Source organism: Manis pentadactyla, chromosome 2, assembly GCF_030020395.1.
Source record: "Manis pentadactyla isolate mManPen7 chromosome 2, mManPen7.hap1, whole genome shotgun sequence".
NCBI classification, from domain to species: Eukaryota; Metazoa; Chordata; class Mammalia; order Pholidota; family Manidae; genus Manis; species Manis pentadactyla.
In genome coordinates, this window is record NC_080020.1 from 182,886,707 (window position 1) to 182,910,194 (window position 23,488).

At 32.8% G+C, this 23,488-nt stretch overlaps 1 protein-coding gene across 10 annotated transcripts in view; it reads right to left on the reverse strand.

Annotated features, from left to right (window-relative positions):
• EHBP1 (EH domain binding protein 1) overlaps positions 1 to 23,488 on the reverse strand; it is a 445,289-nt gene that overhangs the window by 8,608 nt on the left and 413,193 nt on the right. For all 10 annotated transcript variants that reach the window (XM_057497152.1, XM_057497151.1, XM_036890374.2 and 7 more), the window contains one exon: positions 291 to 390. In XM_057497152.1, the coding sequence (XP_057353135.1) occupies positions 291 to 390 (100 nt within the window). The remainder of the gene's footprint in view (positions 1 to 290; positions 391 to 23,488) is intronic.

Consider the following 23,488-nt stretch of genomic DNA (forward strand, 5'->3'; position numbering starts at 1 on the left):
ACCCTTTTTGTGCACAGTAGCTTTATTTCTTAAATACAATAATTGTTTATGTTTCATGGCTTTCTGTATAATAAACATTTTTTCCAGTATCTATCACTCTATTTAAACATTCTTACTACTCAGATGAAAATTGGTTATATCCTATGCGTTATTTTTATATAAAATATACTATAATCTCTAATAAAAAAATTAAGCCTAATAAATATGAAACCCTAAGAACCTAATTTTAAAATAGGCGCCTAAGATTCACCAATGTTGTAGGAAAAGCAAGCATAGTCATGAGTACTTACAGGAGAGAGAGCTGGTTCATTCTCCTTATTAAGGCATTTTTCTTGTTAACTAACATAAACCATTCCTGCATCATAGCTTCTTCCTCTTCTGTGTTCCTTCCTATAATTCAGAAAGATTTTCTTCTCATTATATGACATTTTACCAGCCAAATAATAGTTTAGCACAAGTGTTTTTTTAAAAACATGAAACTTACTTTAGTTACCCCAATAGCACAAATTAGATTGTTTATAGTAACATAAGATTAAAATCCAAAGCCTGAAAAAAGAAATCAATATTTAAAAATTCATAAGCCAATTTTCTAAAGCTGGCATTATTCTGTATGTATATTTCAGTCCCCCTGAACATATCTATGGATCTTACTAAGTACAATAAAAAAAAAAAAAGTGTTCCAAGTTTTAAATCCTCCCCAGAGGCTGACTTATTATTATGAGGAGCTCATGGCACTGACAGACATGGTCATGATAAAAAAAACCCAAAACATTAAAAAAATCATTATGAGAATTAAAGACTAGCAGGAAGATCAGAAAAGTCCAGAGATTTTGTGAAAGCTTCTACTTGTAACAACTTGCTTTTTCTCTTATTTTTCTCCCCAAAAGCAAACTAAAGATAAATGTGTATATCCATTCCGGAACTCATCGTCCCTAATGGGGTAAACACTTGCAAATTATTTTAAACACATTGTAAATAAACAAGCTACAAAAAATACCTACAGCTCTCGCTGAAAAAGCACATTATAATGAATATATAATAACGCTTGGTAAGTCAGAAAACATTTGAGCAGAGAGGTCTAAAATTTTAGATTACACATTTTATGAGCACATTTACAATTCACTTTCCCTAATATCCATTCTATCATCTATACCACTATATTGTTCATGTTGCAGCAGGCTACAATATACTCAAGAAAAATATTAATTCCCCACCTTCTTCCTTCCTCTTTCTTCAACTTGAACCTAGTCAAACTTAGAATTCTTTGACCGTTTTTTTTCATTCTTTTTTTTGGAATTTCACCCATGATTAATTTATTGTTTTGCTAGACCATTACTTAATACTTCAGTCTAACTTTTGTATAGATTCATAGGGTTAACTTAAATATCTAATAAAAAATTAAATATCCCAGTTAATTCCCTGTTTTATTTTCTTTTTAAGTGAGATATTTTCTTAACTTTCAAACACACTACCGGTCCATTTAAAAAATTCAAATAATTCAGAGGTATAATTGAGTAAAAAGTCAAGTCCTCTTTCATCAACCCCACATCCTCAATTCCCCACTCCACTTTCCTTTCTCCAAAAATAAGTACTATTACTGTATAGCATTATCTCCTTCCAGACCACATAGCTATGTCTGTCACACATTTATATACTGTATCTATAGACACAGACATATACAGCCTTCTTTTGTTTAACATAAGTTAGATGGCATTATAATATTGCCCTGTGATTTTCTTCTTTTGTTATGCTGTTCAAAGATTTTCCTCACTCTTTTTTAATACTTGCATAAATTATGGATGTACCATAATTTAACTATTTCCATATTAAAAGAAATTTGAAGACATTTTCAGAATGAAAATAGACTATAAAGAGCTGATCTGTGTGCAAAAAATTAAACATGTACTTCAGAGCATCCCTGTAAAATAGTATCTGTTATTCATTATTAGGAAAAACAGTGAAGATATGTGCTTTCATTAAATGCTGTAAAACTTTATGGCATGAAGCAGATTTAGGATAGATTCTTGTAGAGTATGAACAAAAGTCTTTATTGTTTTACAGTATTTTTAATCTCTCTTTTAAGGATAGCTGGTTTTGTATTCACTTTGGACCATGTGATGGCTTGACACTGGTCATGTGATATAGGCTGCGATAGGCACAAATCCCTGGGTAACAACAAAAGAAGAAAGAGTAAAAAGAAAAAGCTGAGAAAAAGCTTGCAATTTGGAAAAGGGCCAATTGTACCCTGGTGAAGGCCTTTTTGATCAGTGAAATGACACATGTGTGCAATATTAATAGGTGCAGTTTTTATGATATTTAATTTTTTGAATAAGACTTAATTCTTGTGTTTATAACCTAAGTGGCTTCTAAAAATATAGACATATTAAAACTTTGAGTTTAACTTAACCTTTAATTGAAGCTTTCAGGCAATACTAGAAACAACTAGCCTACTCTTAAATTAGCATCATTTTCTTCAATGGAAGACTGCTTCCTTGAGAATAACAATATTGATATGGTACTGTGTTATTTTCAGTTTAACTCATGGCTATGATTTCTAGCTAAGGATAAAAGATCTCCGTCCTGTAATTCTTAGGAAATGAATAATAATACAATAGTCTGAATTTTCAAAAGGAAATGAGCCTAACAATAAGAAATATTTAAAGACATAGTATACATTGCTACACAGATTATATAAATTAACTGAAAACCATATTAGAGGTTAAATCAATTCTGTATTACTGATTCCTTATGTGAGATAGTGTACAATGATGGAAATCTATACTTAGCTTAGTAATAAAAAAATTAAATTTTCTTCTAATACATCATCACACTATTGTTTTCAGAGATTTAAAATTTTTTAAATTTAAAAAGCTTTTGAAAGCCAGTAAATTGAACCATTACAAATTAATCCTGACTTTAATAACTGGTTAAAGACCCCTTTAGCTTTATAAGTAACAAAAAATATTAAAGCCTGTGATCACAGTAAGCTTTTCTCATTTCTCCTCTAACCATTTGTTATTTAATCCAATACTAGTAATCCAATTTGTCCATCAGACTTTTAAAGGGCAGAATGCAACTTCCTCAGCTTAGACACTTTTCAAAGTACAATATATTTTTCAAATGAATGCTGGATGTTTCATTTTTCCCGACTGTTCCTAGCTCTAATGCAGGAGGGAAAAAGAACAAGATGAACATTGTTCATACTGATTAAGTAAGAGCTCATTAAAGAGCTGTCAGTGCAGTACTTTGAATATGCATGAAGCATATAATCAGATCTAGTACCGTCACTAGAGGAGAATACGGTAAGTACAAAGGATTGATTTAATTACTTAGAGTGGGTTGTGGTGGTAAAGCAGTCTTGTTAGTGCAAAAAGAAAAAGAGGCTGTATTCTGGCACTGTTAGAAAAAAGGCAGTTTTAGTTTCTGCCACAATACATAATCTCAGAATAAAGCACTTTACATTGTAGCTTAAAATGAAGACTGTCATTATTTTATTAAATGGTCATAAATCATTTTATGTTGTTTAACCTCACCTAACTACCTCTTTCAAAATTACCTTTAATTTCTAATTACAACTGCATTTTTGCTACCTGAGAAACAATACTTATATGTTTTTAAGTCTTAAATTTTTTTCTGTTTCATGAACTGAAAAGTTCAAAACATATACTGTTGAAGACTATCTTGAAATAAAACATGACAAAATACTACAGGTCAGTATACAGTTACTAAAATATGAAAACAGTAAATTTTTAAACATAGTGCTTCATGCTTATAAATACACTGCCAATAAAAACACCACCATAATATTTAAAAATATTTGACTAATTAATACAATCTCTGCTAATATATTTTTTCTGCTTTGTTTCCTCAAAGATTTCTATTTTTTTATTTTGCCTCCAGGAAAGTAATATCTTTTTTGAGTTCACAATGTCAGTTTCCCTCAATGTCAACTTTTTCTTTTAACCAATTACTGTAGTTGGAATGTGATTTATAAAAATTACTAAATAATCAAGAATAATGGCAGGAAAAGTTTAACTTTGTAAATATGACTTTAGTTCATTCTTCCCACACAGTTAACAAGAGCCACTTAACAGAAAGCTACATAATACACAGTACTACATGTGATATACTTAATAAATGGTATTTGACTACAGTAACCACTTTTATATTCCATATCCCCCCTCCAAAAGGACTTAAACTTAAGATTTAATTCCATTCAATAATTCATTTATTCATCCAGGAATTTATATATAGTTTTCAATCTTTTTTCAGGAGCAGTGTTTTCAATGTAAATTTTAAATGAATAAAAGTGATGTCATGTTATGAATCTTATTTTTAAAAACTCTCTAATTAACCCTTCCTAATTAATCTTTCACCATACACTTATAATCTAGTTACAAAGATATATTTTTAGACCATCAATTCTTATATAATATATGCAAAATAAGGAACAATACAATACAATCTTAGCTGAACACAAGATGGATTTAGTGGGAAAGCATGAAAACACAGAGAGGTAGGCTGTTGTTGTACATATAAACAAATTCAAGATATTCCACCATGAAAACATTAAAGAATGTTGAACTCCTGCTACAGCTCCATAGCAGATAGCTGATTAGTGATCCACATGGCTCTTAAAGAATACAATTTAGCAAAGTCACACCAAACATAAATATGGAAAAGTTGTCATTACAAATTGTCCTGATAGTATAACATGAATATCATGACCTTTGAAAGATATATATTGCAATATATATGAGAGACACATGAAGGAGTCCAACTAACTGGAGAAACATGGTTTAATAACAAAAGAAGTGAAATCTGGCAGATTAATTTAATGGATGAAAAAGATGAACTTACTACAGCTATGTAGGGTCATGGACACAAACTCCAAAGCCAACATTTGTTGCAGGACTCTAGTGCTCCAGTTTTAGAAAATAATTCAAACTTAGGAAGTAGAGCTTTATTTTAAAAACAAATTTTACTATATAGGCAAATAGCTCATAAATGTCCAAGAATATCCTTAAAGAGCAATCAACATAAATGGAGAATCTCATCATCTTTACTGATGTTTTCAGCAGCAACTGTCTTAAAATTATTTGCTTGGCATGATAAATTTGTTATAATATTAGGAATATAAACTTTGGGGAAAATCCTGTCTCCTTTTTATTGAAGTAAAATAAAAACTACCATGCTCTCTCAAAATAAATGCACATTTTATTTACCCATGTGGTAAAACAGAATGTAGTAATAAATTCGGGGTAACATCACTCTACAGATAGGTTTTGACATACTTCTACCATGTATGTAACTTCTTACAGGAGGAAGTATAGACAACTTTGCTGAAGTTCTTCCTCCATAAACTTATACTAAGAAACTATTTCTAAACGTTAGAAAATAACAGCAGTCTTCTGGTCACAACTCCTTAACAGAATCTGAACAGCACTTTTTATTTTTTATTTTCTAACCTTTTTTTTTGGTCTCATGAATGTACAATTACATGAGCAACATTATGGTTATAGATTCCCCCCATTATCAAGTCCCCGTTCATCAGTGTAGTAAGATGCTATAGAATCACTACTTGTCTTCTCTGTGCTGTACTGCCTTCCCCGTGCCCCCCCCCCACATTATGTGTGCCAATCGTAATTCCCCTTCTTCCCCCTTATCCCTCCCTTCCCACCCATGCTCCCCGGTCCCTTTCCCTTTGGTAACTGTTAGTCCATTCTTGGGTTCTGTGAGTCTGCTGCTGAACAGCACTTTTTATACCAAAGATTAGTGCTAGATTTCACAAAAGGTAAACTAAGCACAAACTTCAGTTAGCACATAAATAAATACAAATAAAAAGTATGGAAGTAGTCACGGGAAAAATTACAAATGATGAAATTTTTAGTATTTACTTATAGTTTAGTATTTTTTAAAAGTTACATACTTCTAACTTCTCAGTGCTAAGAGTTTTCAAAGGTATTAACATGACCCACATTTCAGGTAATACATGCCTATCTTGACTATCTACAAATAGCTCAAGTTAAAACACTCAGAATAAAACTCTGAAACTGTATTTAATTTCTTTTAATTCTTCTAACAAACCAGTACATTTAACATATTTTGTAAAGTGGGATGAAACATAGTGAGTCACTTTTATAGCCATTATTCAATCACACAGACTACTGTCTACTTGGAGAATCAATTAGGCATCCTTCAATACGGGGATAACTTGAATTGTGAGCCATGATTACAGATGGACAGCTTCTCCTGCCAGTTTCCCCCTATTTTGAAGCCCCCTTTGTTTGTAATGCACCTAGCAGACTCCTTTCTACCCCTCTCCCTGTCCTGGAGCCTTCTCATAGTCATGCCATGGAAATGACTTAAAGGATGGCTCTAGAAGTGACAGAGATATTAATGTTAAGGTGAACATGAACAGTTGAATAAAATTATTTTTTCAAAAGCAGGAGTGGAGAGAAGCAATATCTTTAGATTAATGTATTTTAAGATGTGACTTTAAATATGTGTGTATATATAGCAAAATTAAATAATATAAAAGGTATTTCTAAACTTTTATATTTTAAGTAGGTCAAGATTTCTTTTGGGGGGGGAATCTTTTTATTAGGAGACTAGGGGTTCATCTATTTTTTAGGTCATTTGGCACACAGCTTTTATTATAGGGTGGTCTGAGAATCCAATCCGTAATTTAAGAAAATATCTGACTTATAAATAAACTTCAGAAAAAAAAAAACCTCTTGTAAATTAAGGATTACCTTTATGAGTGTTTGCTTACATTAATTCTGAGAAACTCCTGTAGATAATACTATAAATTCTGGTATGGCCAAGCATAATGTAAAATTGTATGCTGTCTATAGTTTCTGTGGCTGGTTACATCTGTAGTTTTCAATATGATGCAAATAAGATAAACATTGTTATCTGCATCCGAAATGGTTTTTTTCCAGTTTGGTTTTAAAAAAGTAACTGACCTCTCTAAGCCTCAGTTTCTCCTCATTTATAAGAATAATCCTATTACTTCTGAAAATTCATCTGGTTTGTTAGAAGAATTAAATGAAAAACCCATGTAAAGTCCTTAGCACAGTGCCCAAGACAGAATGCTAGCTGAGATGGTGATAATGAGCAGAGTGAGGATGGCATGGGCCACACTGGAACCTGGAACTGGAGACACAAAGATGACCAAGATGTAGTTCCTGCCCTCAAAAGGGTTCAGAGTCTAGTGTGGAGACAAACCCATTATCAGGGAGAGCTGGAGTGAGGGAAAACATCTAACAATTCCATGGACATAATTTTATTTTAAATCTTTGTTAGTCACAACAAAATCTATAGTTAGTACAGTGAGTACATCATTGGTCATAACTAGGACAGGTGAAAAATGTGGGTGAATCAGTACAAATTCATCTCTGTAGATGGAAAAACAAAGCAAATGCTCTCCTGAGTCATCAGTCACTGCTGCACACAGAAGACAGCTATAGCTATGGTGACATTACAATGTGGCTGAGCTACAGGTAATGACAGTCTAGTTATTTCCAGTGGATTTTTTAGATTTTAGAACAAAGTAGATCATAGAATACTGCTTAATATAAAAAAATGGAAAAGGTAGAGATCAGATTCTATTGAAAATGTGGAAAATTAAATATATATCATTTTTTAAATATAGAAGGATAAACCAGGTAGATATGCTCCAAATGTGCTCCAAAGACACTTCTTTCTAATGTAATTTCTCTGAAGATATTTTATGCAGTTAGTCAGCTACTTTTTTAGGTAATCCCCTCCTCTAATGTTGCTTAATGTCTTTAAATGTCCTTAAAAAGTCATACCCAGGGTGTCTTCAGAGCCTCCAGTTTCTAATAAGGGTGAGTTGAATTCCTAGCCCCCAATACATCACCTGGACAGTAACTTTCTCTTTTACTTGATACCTTCATTGATCATGCTTGAGTTCAGATAATCACATAACACTGGGGTATACCCTTCCTTATGTGCCTTCTTAAATATCTTTAATTTGGTGAGAGAGAGAGCTGAAGGGTATTATGTCTCATCCCTTTCTAGCCTATGATCACATACATTCTCAAAACACAGAAGCCTACGGAAGTAGGACTCTATGGAATCATCTCTAGTAGCCTTCTAACCTTCAAGGGCTTCAACAATTATACAACACTTAAGAATCAAATGCAGTGAAAGCTGTATTTCAAGACCAGGCTGGGTGACTAGTGTGAATTTCAACAGTGTACTACCTCATCCAAAGCTCATCATCCTTCTCAGTGGAGCCATTCTCTTTACCAGGGTACAGAAGATACATGCATGATGGGCTTGTGTCCACAGTGCTGTTTCCTGAAGCCTTGGGAACAACAGTATCTTAGAGAGGCTGCTCTATGTCATATAGCTCCTTTATAAGATTTCTGATAACCAGTGACTTTCTCATAGGCTGGGAATAATAATGATGATATAATGATAATAATAACATCAAATATTTAATGAAGTTATGTAACTTACCTAAAGTAATAAAGCTAGTTAGTGGTGGAACTAGGCCTCAAATCCAGGTAGTCTGGCCCTACTTGACACTCATAGGTAACTAGGCTTATCAGGACAGGCCTTTTATTTAGAATTCGGGCCAACCTTGACAAAGCCTTCAGAGTGGTCCTGGTAAGCAAAACAGAAAAAAAAAACCAAAACCCAACACCAAAAAGCAGGCCTCCAAACTTCTGACAAACAATCAAACAAACCAAAAAACCATTCAGTTCTCTTGGCTTATCCATTAGTAGATATTTTGTTTACTTTTCCCCTGTTGGCCACTGGGATGTAAAGATCTCAGAGTGGTACATCAAAGATATCAAGGGCAGTCAGCCTTTCTTCCTATGCAAATAGATCCACATGATCCTTGAATTATAGGTTGGTGTATGATCTCTCCCAGAAACAGGGGATTCCAAGGGACAGACCTGCCTGCTTCTTGAGCAATAAGCTACTCTGATTCTCTTTGAACATTTGAGGCATCCTTCAGTGAAAATGGCCAAACAAGAACACTGCCTAATACTGGATTGTCAGGGTGCATTCAAGTTCTAATTCTGCCTTTTAAGAGTTATGGGAACTTGGGCAAATGATTTAATCTCCCCATGCCTCAATTTCCTCTTTTGTAAAATGGAAGAGAATAGTACTACTTCATAGGGTTTAGTGAAGATTGAGTTAATATATGTAAAGTACTCAGAATACTGCCTGGCCTATAATAAGTGTTATATAAGTAATATAGTGGTGGTCGCTAATTGTTATGTTCATTCCTCTCTTTCTCTTTCCCTCATCCCCCATCACACAAACACATGCGCTCTCCCCCAATCCAAGGGAGCCACATTCTTAATTCAAGCTTCAGGATCCTCCCTGGCTGTCTGATTCCTAGGATCACTGATGAACAAGGCAAGGTGACTCCTTTTGGCAAGCTCTCTCAGGTTTTCTGACTGCCTATGCAAGCATCAGAAAGGCCTACACACAAAAGTAAACATGTTGGGCACCTTGATGCAACTTTGAGATGTTAGTTGCATCGGGCATGACATTTCGAGTGTGTTTACATATCTTATTTTACTGGACCAGTTGACCAATATGAGTGCTACCATCATTTCAACTTTTTCATTCCCCTCAATTATGGAAGCCCATCAACAACCCAATACCCATTTTTCTTTCTTTTTTTTTTTTTTTTTTTTTTTTTATAATAATTATTTTTTATTGAAGGGTAGTTGACACACAGTATTACATTACATGAGTTTCAAGTGTACAACACAGTGGTAGAACATTTATATACATAATTCTAGGTTCCAGCTATCACCCTACCAGGCTGTTACAATATCTTGACTATATTCCTTATGCTATACATTACATCCCGGTTACTAATTTATTTTACCATTGGAAGTCTGTCCTTTTTTTTTTTTTTTTTTTTTTTTGTGAGGGCATCTCTCATATTTATTGATCAAATGGTTGTTAACGACAATAAAATTCTGTATAGGGGAGTCAATGCTCAATGCACAATCATTATTCCACCCCAAGCCTAATTTTTGTCAGTCTCCAATCTTCTGAGGCATAACAAACAAGTTTTTACATGTAGAACAAATTCTTACATAATGAATAAGTTACATAGTGAACAGTACAAGGGCAGTCATCACAGAAACTTTCGGTTTTGCTCATGCATTATGAACACTAAACAGTCAGTTCAAATATGAATACTCATTTGGTTTTTATACTTGATTTATATGTGGATACCACATTTCTCTCTTTATTATTATTATTTTTAATAAAATGCTGAAGTGGTAGGTAGATACAAGATAAAGGTAGAAAACATAGTTTAGTGTTGTAAGAGAGCACATGTAGATGATCAGGTGTGTGCCTGTAGACTATGTGTTAATCCAAGCTAGACCAGGGCAATAAAACATCCACGTATGCAGAAGATTTCTCTCAGAACGGGGGGGTGAGGTTCTAAGCCTCACCTCTGTTGATCCCCAATTTCTCACCTGATGGCCCCCCTGCGACTGTGCCTGTCTTAGGTTGTTCCTCCCTTGAGGAATCTTACCCGTCTCTGGCTAACCAGTCATCTTCCGGGGCCATACAGGGAAATGTGAAGTTGGTAAGTGAGAGAGAAGCCTTATTGTTTGAAAAAGTTACCATTTTTCTTTCTTAAAGGAGGTACTCAAATGCAAACCCTCAATGAGTCATTTCCCTTCCTGAGGTTATACATGTTCTGTTAAGTCTGTGTAAAAGGTTATCTTGCTAACAGCAGTTTCAGTCAGTCAGAAATTCGGAGAAAGGAAGTCAAATGTGTGAATCCCACATTCTCTAGAATTCCCAAAGATAAAGTTATTTTTAGATTTCTCCTCTATTTAATCCCTAGGATATGGCCAATTCCCCCTTTAATCAGGATATAAATTTCAGATACCCCTTGGACTGAAGAATGTCATGATACTTCTCTCAGATTCTGGCATAAGTCTTACGGGCCAAATTCCATCAGTTAGCTGTATGCCTTTTTGCTGTAGGTCCTCTCCCAAGCTATAGCTCATTGAAAAAAAGGTCAGAGCAATCACATCTAAATCACTTAACATACATTTCCACCCAAAGCCACGGGCAACTCCAAGTCTGTTTGGCCCTTACAACATTCCATTTAATATTGTACATTTTGAAATTTAGCAAAATAGCCACCTAGTTTACACCGACAATTTTGCAATGTTCAGTATAATTTTATTTAACCTTTTACTTAGATTCAAAATAAGCACTTGAGTCAAAACAAATGCTATTAAAAGTTTAAATTTTTGATTCCCTTGAATTTTAGTCTCATGAGAAATTAAAGTATATATAAAGTATATATGATTATCTTAATAATTTTTATCCAGGGAAGGTTATTTTTTACCCATAATACAAAACTACTTGTACTTTTTTAAAGCACTGAAATTCATAATAAACTCACTTTTTAAATAAAAAAAAATTGTATCAGCCTAAGTATTTTCCTTGACTTACATTTTTAACTTTCCTTATAGAGACAGATCCTTCAAAAGGACAACAAATAACAGCTATCACCACGTACATCAGATTCCAGCTCAGAAGTGCCTAGTCAGGGAAAACATTCTGGTAGGATAGAAATACTGGTGCTTTACACAATTCCTAGCTTTGGCCACCAAGTGGTGCTATTAATTCAGAGTGAACTGGCATTGGAAGAGTTGGGACTGGGCGACCTTGGGGTGGGTGAAGTACATAACCAGTCAGTAAATGTAGAGGACATCCACAAGTTGGATGTTCATAACTCTGGGTACTGTGAATTTACATATCATCTCCCACTCAATGTCACATGTATAAAAACAGAGGAGAAAATTAATTCATATACTCTTATTTTGATAGTAGAGTTCACTATAATCCCTCAGGAAAAATAACTTTATATATACAGAGATGTACCAAACTTAATCCTTTCAGGCTATGTAGCTGTAGAAATAACACAGTTTTGATTAATCGTCCTCTCTCTGAAGAGATGAATTGATTAAACACATCCAAATCCCCCAATTAAAACAAAAACAAGAAACCTTTAAGAAAAAAATTATTCAGCAATCACTATTACAAATTAATCAGTATTAAGCATTTAGAAATATCTAATTTAAAAAAGTAGATACCAGCTCAACGGTTTTTCCTTAACTTATAAACATTTCCTGAGGAAAGAGCCACTCTGAGTGAATGAATACCTTTCACAATCCAGCTTAGAAGTGACATGTGGGGACAGGGAACAGAAGTAATGACTATTTAAGTTTAGTTTTCTTATGCAATATACCTAGAGGCCTATGAAAATGTTAAAAACATAACTAGTAGCTAAAAGAAAGTCACACTAATTTACAATTCACTAGAATAAGAGCTGGAGATGTCTTTACTATAGAATGAATAATGATTTGAAAGCAGAACTTGGTAAGCCTCTGCAACAATAAAAGGTTGGTTCACGGCTATTCAATTGGACAGTTCTATCCTAAAGATGAAGGGGCCTAGTAAGAGTCAGTACATATCCAGTCATCTCTGTTCAACAACATATGAATTTTTTAAGAAAAATGTTTCTATTTGGGGAAACTGGGAGAAAGCTGTTAGAGCAGAGCATGCATCTTTCCATAAATGCCTCAATTTTGACTCTGGACAGAGGAGGCAATTCACATAGCCATCTCTCATGTCATTGTCAGATCAAATAAAGAAATCTTGGGAAAGCTTCTTAGGATAGTGTCAGGATGAAACCAAAGAGGAGAAAATGTATTTGCAAAGTTGTTCCTACATGGTTTCCTAAAATAAATTCCTAAAATATAATACTATGGTTGTTAATTTCTGTATGTGCTTCATCAAACTCATATAATTACTGTATCAGGTCAATGAAACTTACATGGACTGAAGGACTAGCAAGTTCCTAAGGCTTTCTCCTAGTATTTATTTAGTTGTGAAAATGTTCATACAAACGTTTATCAATTACTTTTTATACATAAGGGTTAAAAAAAAAACCCAAAATACCAAAAACTTTCCAGCCTTATGCCAAATTGCCAAACCAGTTCTTCTGGCAATTCTTAGGAAAGAAATGTGTGTGTGTGTGCATGCACTGAAGGAAGAAAAGAGATGATAGGATGGGGGATGTGCATATTACGTAGAAGCTGAGGAAATTTTTAAAGTAAAGGTAAAAACAGTAACAAGTAATGAAACTACTACTATGACTGATGGCAGCAGTTACTTTTATATTGAGTGCTAACCCTTTTACAGGCTTTGTGCTAAGTATTCTTATATAAATTGTATCTTATATGAACATATTTTAGGCTTTCAATAACCTTCTGAAATAGGTTTTATAAACCTTTTTTTAAAATTAACAGTTGAGGAAATAGAGGCTTGGAGGGGTTAATTTGTCCAAGACCACCCAGATTCTACCTAGCATTTTGCTGATTTTCAAGTCTATGTTCTTATTAAATCTCTATGCTGTGCTACAGTATCCTTTAGCACTTATAATACTGTGACTTTAGCATATCTTAGCTCTTTGTTTTTCAAAATGTGGTCTGTGCATCACCTGTGTTAGAACTGCCTAGAATATGGGCTCTACCCCAGATTCACCAAATCAGGATCTTTTAGACAGGACCTGGGAATATGTCGTTTTAACAAACTCTTCAGGTGTATTTTTATGAAGATAAAAAATTTGGGAAACACTGTCTTAGCCCTTTCACAATAAGTCACTGAGTTTTTTTTTTTTTTAAGAAAGGGTGATATTCCATGTATAAGATGTTATTTTAGCATTGGCATGATATTACACAAATTTAATTTCACATTTGGAAGAAAAACATGTTGCTGCCAAATCAGTTCAAATGCCTAAATTTTGTTTCATAGATAGTTGCTGAGAAAAACACATTTTCCTGGAATTTCTACTTTTTTAAGTGTTAAAAAATTTTATTGCAGTCTAGAATAAGGATGTACCTTACTTTAGGCAACAGACATGTGCCAAACTGAAAATTATGGTGATGTGATAATTCTTTAGGTTCAAAAATTATACTTTTCATTTTCAATTCAAAACTTCTAGCAGTGGAAAATACTTTCTAAGTATCACTGGTAGAAATAATATACATCTGTTCTTCTGGATAAATGAACAAACATGAGTCAGCAGATGAAAAAGTCACCTTAAGACTGAATATAGTAAAAAGTGGGGACATATAGTGAGTGCCAAGAAGAGAAGAAAATGTTAGAAATGAGAACCTTAGGAGATTATTTATATTCTGAATTAGAGAGATTCTTCTCTAGAAATCCTAAGATCCAATATCTATTGCATGAATTAGAATAATTCAACCAAAGTTGAGTGCTACTAGTTCTAGGTATAATTTATATACTTTCCTTCTGTAAGTATTTCAAATAATGAAATGTAGGTAGAAACAGATATTAAAGATGTTTGAATTAGCTGAATTGTGAGAGTACAGAAATGAGAATGACAACAGTTTTAATTCTTCTTGTAACTACAAAAGGAAAAACCTAGAGAAAACAAAGTGTTTAGGAATATTACCAATTTTTAAAATTGAAGGTGCAAAAAATAAAAAGCAAAACAGAAGGAACAAAATAGAAGCAGACTTACAGACTCCAAGAAGGGACTAGTGGTTACCAAAGGGGAGGGATGAAGGAGGGTGGGTGGGTAGGGAGGGAGAAGGGGATTGTGGGGTATCATGATTAGTGCACATGGTGTGTGTGGGGTCACAGGGAAGACAGTGTAGCTCAGAGAAGACAAATAGGGACTCTGGGGCATCTTACTACACTGATGGACAGTGACTGCAATGGAGTATGAGGGGGGACTCAATAATATGGGTGAATGTAATAACCACATTGTTTTTCTTGTGAAACCTTCATAAGAGTGTATATCAATGATACTTTAATAAAAAAATGGAAAAACAAACAAAACAAACAAAAAAACTTTGCCATTTTCTTCATATTATACTTCTGTTCACCATTGATGATTTTCAATAATCAAAATCCTATTCATATACATATGTAATATATAACATTAAATAAAATATAAATGTGCAAAAAGAACAAAATTTATTATAAATATTTTATTTAATGCTGATGGTAATAGGTAATATTCCTAACATATTAGTGTTTTTCATCTTTGGAATTTTTTTATTTCAAAGAGACTATGACACATAAAATAATAATAGATGACAATTATTGACCTCTGCATATATATCAAGTACTATGCAAATGCTTGATATAAATTATCTACTTTAATTCTCACAATTCTCATAGCTGCCATACCATATCAACTTTGACTCGTGTGACCAAATTTGAACTAACTGTTGTATTCATTAACCAAGGTTTTATTTCTACAGTCAGTGTCTTAGGCATAACAAAGCTCAAAAAATAATTGCTGAATGAATGAAATCACAACACATAAAACAATAAATGAATTTCATCCTTTATGTGAATTAATATTAGGTTCTTTCTCTCAATTTTTATTTTGAAAGCCATAGTGTCCTCATTCTATTAGAGTGAAAACTGAGGCTCACCTTTCTAAAGCTGAGCTAGTAAACACATTAGAATGGAATTCTGGCTATCATTCTCCCAGCCAGGTCCCAACACACCGCTGGAAGGGCTGAGCCCATGTTTTCAGATGAAGGTATACTGAGGATTAAGTGTGGAAGAAAAGCTTCTCCTGTAATTACTCTAACAGCAATGGAAGACAGATGGGCTTCTGTATGTAATGGACAGAAGCACTGAAGAGACGGTTCACATGGAGACCTTGGAGAGCTGGGCCTTGGCTCACTGTTCTTCCACCTGGCTGTGATTCTGCTAATCAAGGATGTGAAAGAATTGACATGTTCTTTTATGCTTTTGATTTTTCTGAGTATTGGATTAGAATGTAATTGCATGAACTTCTATCACTTCTTGCAATTAGAAAATGGTTTTATATTATTTTGCATTCTTAGAGTTAGATGACATAAAATAACTGCAATCTTGACACAGCTAAAAACACAGACACATAAAACACACTTTAGCTCCACATTTACCAAAAGTATGTTAACATTTTACTTCCAGAAAGGAGTAAGTTCTATCAGCTCTTAGAGTCTATCAAAGGATGTGGCTTATTGCCTTTGGAAATTCTGCTAAACACTTTAGAAAAATTTCAGACATAATATGCTATTTTTTTTGCTGGCATTTTTATTATGACACAGATTTAATGTCCTATGAATTGTTAATAGTAATTATTTTAGTGGAGAACAATAGGCTGAGTCTATACTATTTCAGAACTTCAGAGGTCATTTTATTTACTTTATAGCACCAAATTCCCTTATTTATTTTGTTACTGCTTATGAAAAGTTACTTTGCAGAGACAACATTATAATATTGTCTGTCCATTTCAATTTTATGTCTGTAACATCAAATAGAAACATTACACTTTATTAAGCTAAAAACTTCATTTTCTATTTTACCAACATATGTCATACATGATGTTAGAAAAAAATATTCACTGATGAGAAGTCTACAGTTATTTTTGTTTTGTAACTAAAATGCCAAAATAGATATCTCACTTAGTTTAATGCATGCTTTTCAGTTACATGGCCTTTTTTCCCTGTACTGTGTATGAAAGCAGACATATTATGTCTATTAAAAAAGAACCTCTACAAAACGGATATATTTTATTACATGAATACTAATTCCCAAATATACTTGTAGGAAGCAAAGAAATATCATACTAAATGATAGAGAATATAGAAAAATCAGGTATTTAAAAAAACCCTCTGTGTTTTATTTATAAAATAGTTTCTATTTTCCCCCAACTTTATTAGCTATGGTTGTCCAAGTTGTTCTTACTACTATAGGGTTTTTCCCCTTTATTTTGTTAGAAGTGTGAATAAATTGCAGAATCTTAAGAGGCAGTAACTTAAGTCATGTGAACAAAGTTCAATGTACAAAAATTTAATTTTTCAGGGTAAGAGAAAATTTAAAGAATAGTGTACAGAAATATCAGAAATATATATGTTAAATGTGAAAAAACTGTCCCAAATTTTCTCTACAGAAAATCTGAAAAATATTATTATATCAAATTTCCTTTCCTGGGTATTTTATTAGTTGTACAAAATAAGTTTTAACTCTAAATTTAGATATCTTTGTATACAAAAATATACCAGGTTTTAATTTTCATTTTCCTCTTCTAGATATGGGTATGGGGAAAGATGGAGTTGACTACTATCTTCTATTAAGTGTACAGTGATTGCTAGAGAACAGAGACCTAGTGAAAAATATGTTCCTTAAAAATATATAATTTCAATCTCAAAAAAGTGTTTTGTTTTGCTTTAAATCAAAGAACATATCTTTACAGTATACCATAAGCCAGAAAATCTATACAATCTGCCATTTTGTAAATTATTGAATCAAATATTCTATGCAGACCCAGTTTTAATGTTAATGAATTTATAGTTTATAGACTAGCATCAAGGCTACAGTGAAAAGCAGAACACTTCAAGCACTTAATACAGCTAAAGGGGCAGATTAGAGATTAATAACAAAATCACCTGGCAAAAAAGGAAAAAGGTGTTGCATTAAAAGGCTTTTTGCTTTACATGTGAAACAATACTGAGAAACCTGTATTTTAGCACTTGTACTCAACAGGCACTCCAACTATGCAATGATGAGAACAGAAACCCATCCTTTCTAATAATCTTGTGACAAAAGCTAAAAGACATCATCCTATTAACTAGTGATCTCAACTGCTAATGCGGAGTACTTCCTGGTGCCTTTTATGTAGAATGCTGCTATTAAAAAACCACTAAACATTCACTGTGAACAACACAGAATCATTCATCTTTTATCAGCATCTCTTGTTAGAAGAGTATGAGTGGGGCTGAAGGTGTCATTGATATTATGGAGTGGAAATTAATCAGAAATTTTTCTCATATTTTCCTCATCTCACTAATTTACTTTTGTACAAATTTCCTCCTGTTAAAAAGTTCATACCCAACCCCCTGTTGTACTCTTTTAAGTTGAGAATATTCAACGAGTGCGTCCACTGAAAAGCACCAGGTCCTAACACAAAAAGCATTCGAAATTCTCATTTAGTTGTCTTTATTTTGCTAGCGCCATGTGGTCCTTGAAGATGTAGAAAACACGGGAAGCTGAGTAAAGATCAGAGCAAGCTCATTAGCATTCTGACAAAATTGGAGTGGTGGAGATGTATAGTTTGCCTAGTTTGTCGTTTTGAAAGCTACCGGTGGTAAGCTTTCCATTTCATTGTGCTTTTGTCTTCTGGGGGGGTTTCAAAGCAGCAGGCTATTTGTTAGCCCTAGGTTTGCACAATGCATTGTGGGAACCTTTCCTGCACATTCAGCCCTATATAGTATCATTCCAGTTTGAGTCACAAAGTTTTTTTTTCACCATTTATAAGAAAGGACATGTATGTGAATCTTAGTGCATACCCTCAATGCTTTGCCTTTATCTTTTGCCCAAATCATAAAGTCCAAAGAGAGTCAGAAAACAGAACCTAAATTACATAATTTTCAATCTTTTGAAGATATTGCCATTCATTTCAGAATATAACATTAAAACATTTATTTCCTGCCCTTTCTCATAAACAACTAACAAGTAACATTCAGTTAGTTAAAATTTAAAAGCTCACTGCTCATATAATAGACCTCAATTCTCTTTGTGGAAACAGTAAAGAGGGGGAGAAAGTTTGTTGCTTTAGAATTATGTAAATAAAGAATACCTCTTAGAAGACTTAAGCTATTCCCTAGTCATTTGATTTTCTTCATCATCATCTTCTTTTTCTTTTCTTTTTTTTTAAACATAAGGCTTACTTTGAAGAGCTAAATGGGCTACATTAATGCTACTATTCACCACGAATGTTTCCAAGTTGCAATGAAATGGATAAAGGTCTTTGGGGATGAATTTATCTGCTAAATCCTTGTGGTTACCCTCCTATCTTGGATGATGACCCAAAAGAATGTCAACAGCTCATTTTCCCAGAGAACTGGAAGGACTCCCTATGCGAGCCATAATCTGTACATTCCCAAAGAACCATTTCAAATGTTATATTTACAAGTGGTTTTAAGTGATTTTCCTCTCTTCTCTAGTATCCTAACAGTACATTGGACATCAGTGACTCTAAAATGAGGGCTAAAGAAAGTTTACACATGAATTCTACAGATTGCATATAAATTTTCAGATTTATATTCAATATGCATTTAGGAGCATAGTCATTTTGTTACAGTAATATATTTATGGCATTAAGTGAGACAAAAGTCTAAAGATTAGTATTTTTCTCTATTGGGAAAAGTGTTTTATTATCATTTTGCTTAGAACAAAGCCTTATCTATGAGAAGCATTTGTAGTTTTTCTTAATTTGTAATTATTAAAAACCCAGGGGAAGCTAAAGAGCAGTGGTGATTCAAATATAGGATATGAGTAATCTGGTAAAAAGGTAGTTTTACAGTAAGAGAATGGATCATTTCCATATAAAGCCTCTGACACAGTAGCATTGGATTTTATCATGTTTTATTTCTTTTGTACAGTAAGAAACCACTAGTCTAAGTAAGTATGTCATTATGGAGCAGTAGTTTGTATATATTAACTATTTATATTATAGTAGAGCATGTAATTAAAACAACACAAATTTTCTTTATTTCTAATTTAAGCTTTAATTTTTACCCCTTTAGGCTTTCTTTAGGCCTTTCTCTGCAACCTAAAAGTTTGTTCTTAGAACAAACAAAACAACACAAATTCTAAGTATAATTTTGTGGTTATGGTGTGAGCCTATTTATATAATGTTAGAACATCAAACTTGACTTAGAGCTTAATATTTAAATGAATCCCAACATTGAGCTGTTCTACTGCTCGTTTTAAAGTGTTAAAAAAATGGATGTTACTGCAGTAATAATGACTGAATTAGTTCTATACTTTGCAATATGAGTATAGCTGCAAAATTATTTATCTACTTCACTGCCTTCTCCTACCAAAGTTTCTTGAATAAAATCATTTGGACTAGCCATATCAAATTAGAAAGCAGTCAGGAGTGTCTAAGTCCTGCTTTAAAACAAATATCTTAACAATTACTTAGCCATATGGAAAATAGGGCATGTCTCTCCTGAAACCATTTTAAAAATATATTTTCTATCTAGAACTTAGACTTCATTAGAAATCATTTCTGACTTGTAATGGCCAAGATTGCTGAAATACAACTCTGTTAAACCACCATGAAAAGGGATGTAAAAAAGCAGGATTTTTTAAAGCTGCCAATTAACAATTTCCTGATTTTTAAAGCACATTACATTTGCATTTATAACATCATCAATCTCCGAAAAAATGAAGTGGAGTTAAAGCATTACAAATAAACAAAGGTAGGTGTAGTTAGATACAGCTACATACATGCTAACATAGATTTTTTTACATTATACCAAAGTTGAAGCTTCTCACAAGTGTTCATATTGTACTTGTGTTAGGGTTCCTTGTCTTAAAGGCCAGATGCTTTTCACAAATGACCAACAATTGTAGTTAGAATAAATTAATGATTGATTTTTTTTTAAGCTTTGATGGAATTAAGTGTACTTCTTTTCTCAATGTGCCTATGTGAATGTTTGCCTGTTAAAGTTTTTTTTTTTTTTTTTTGACAAGTGAGGCCACCCGGCAGAAAACAACTGATGCAAAACCCAGGAATAATCCCTCTGTTTAGTTCAACACTATGGTTAGCCTTAACACTGCCTCTATTATCCAATGGATTTAGAGAAACTTTCATTTATTTGTTGGCCTCAGTTTTCAGTTCTGTTGCCCTCTTTAAGGAAACCTAGGCTTATTCCTATGTAAATACATTTACATACTGGTACAATGAAATGTTCTAGAATTTTTATTACCCCAATAAGTTAAGTAGGGGCTGCACACATATGTAGTTTGAAAAATACGTGAAAAAAGTCAAGCAATAGTCAAAAGTCAAGGTTAATAATCTTACAAAGGATTTTAAAGCACATTCTAACAAACCTATAATGTTAGTGGTACAAGGCTAATAATGTAATTATTTCCAACAATATTTTAACAATTATACAGCCATCTATTTAAAAAATCTTGAAACCACTGAAATCTAAGAAATGGCTTCTATTTTCACAGAATCAGTGTCAGTTTACTAAGTTATGTGTTATTTTTCCTATAGGAATATTTTAAAATATAATTTTTATTATAGATAATATTTTATATTTGCTAATGTTTGGAGTCTAAACTACAAAAGGTCTACACTACATGAGATAAGTAAAGTAGATAAAGAATTGTTTATATAGGAGATTCAAACTAGGTATTCATTTAAGTGTATAGATACACTTGCAAATAAGCCAATATAATTTCAAAATACATTTAAAAATGTACACTGTTTTTCTTGAAACATTTAGTTACCTAATTATTTTTTTAAGCAAATGAACTCTGTAACAGAATGGCTTACGAGAAGGAAAACATGAAGGACTAGGCAGAATATAACAGCTCTGCAGCAGTCTCTTTACTCTGGCCTCTATATTTTAATCAGTAAAATAAAGGGTTAAACTAGGTGCTCTTTAAGACTCTTCACATTTTCAAACATTTATAAATTATGTGGTACTAATTTATACAAACAAACTGCTATAATATTATGAGTTAGAATTAGGAATTTGTTAAAAAGTTGATTCTTACAGCCTTCCTAACTTCACAAATAGTGCACTACGTATGCATACACCGCATAAGATGAACATTCAGGAACAGAACTTCATAATAAAGTCTCCACTTACAAAAAATGAATCAAATAAGGCTTAATAAGGAAATCCTATATTCTTTGGAATAGTCTTTCTGTTTTTCCTAGTTAATGCAATCAGCATTGACAACTAGCAAAACACATCAACCAGAATGATGTGTTATTTACACCTTAAAGAGGAAATACTCATCTAACGAAAGTTTCACAGAGACTCAGACATTTCAGATGTTCATTTAGAACTTTTTAACTTTATCAAAGAAGTAAAATGAAAAAATGATGATGCCATCCTATTATCCAGAAGAAAAGCAGAGGTCTCCAACTCAGAATGCAGCTGGGATTTACTGTGTATACTATTCACTAGGGAATTAAAGTAGACATGCTTTTTAGGGTTCTACCTAGCTACGTAAATTTATTTTATAAAATTGATTTCCCTATTGGACTAAGCACATCAATACAAAAACAAATGAACTATCAAAGTGTTCTAATTAACAATTTTGCAGTGAATACAGACATTAGTGCTACACTGCTGCCATTAAAATCCATTCCATGGCATATCTGTTTCTGTTAACATTTCAATAGACCAATTAAATGACCTTTCCCCCTTCAAACTCAATTAAGCTATTTGCACTTCAAATGTCACCTTACTATGTATTTATACAAAATTCACACAGAGGATATTAATTTTTTAGTTTTAATGGGTTTAATAAGTCAATATTACTTTAAAATTAGCTCTCATAGAATTTCATATGATGTAAATATAGGATATATCTGAATATTCAATTGGATAAACCAATCTTTCCAATCTAACTTTACATATTCTTATTTTGGATTTATCATTTAACAATTTTCAATCAGCTATATTTTTAAAACTTTAAATATGCAAATAACATTCATTATTTTTAGACAAACCAAAAACTAAAAGGCAGAAAGCAACTAAGAAAAAACAATATTCCCCTAGGTATAAAAGAAGACATCTTTTCCTTTTAACAAGTTAAGAAAAAAAAAAAAAAGAAAGCAGTGATTTATATAACACTAGAACTGCAAATTCCTAAGATCCCCAGCATTTTGTAATTGTAACAATAAAACAAAAAGCCCCCGACAAAACCTTTTTTATGCGAGAGTAGACAAGTAAGTAGAAAGAAATCAGGAAAAAGAAAAAAACAAGACTTAAGTCTAACAATTCTATTTCAACTTTCTGAATTTATTTTTCAAAAATTTAGTGTCATGATGGGAGGGTACAACAAAAGCATGCTCTCTGGGAAAAAGCACTGACCCCTTGAGAATGTTAATCTGCCATATCACTTGCTAGTCCACCCAGCATGTACTTTTGCTCCTATCTACAATTAAAAGAATACATTTATTAAGTAGTCTTATCATTGGATGTTTTAGCTTATAATTCATGCTAACTAGTCAAAGTAAAATTTATTCAAATTTTCATTTCTTTGTAAAAAACTTTGTAGATGCTGCATATCTCATGACTAGGAACAACATATAAAGCATCCCCTCTTCTAATCTTCCTAAAATCCCCTTTCATCCAATTGTTTAAGAATGCTTGAAAGGCTCACACCAAGTCTAAAAGACCACAGCACATAATGGGGGAGGGGAACCTCTGAGGTTAGCTAATTAAACTGTTTGTCTTCTGAAACATTTAACTGGCTTTGGAGATTATTCTAATTAGGAATGTTAGATGTATTTTTTAATGTAGCTATTAACATTACTCATAATCTACCAATCTCATGCACTGAGCTATGTCAATAGAGATGTGTTAAAAACCCTGCTGAATTT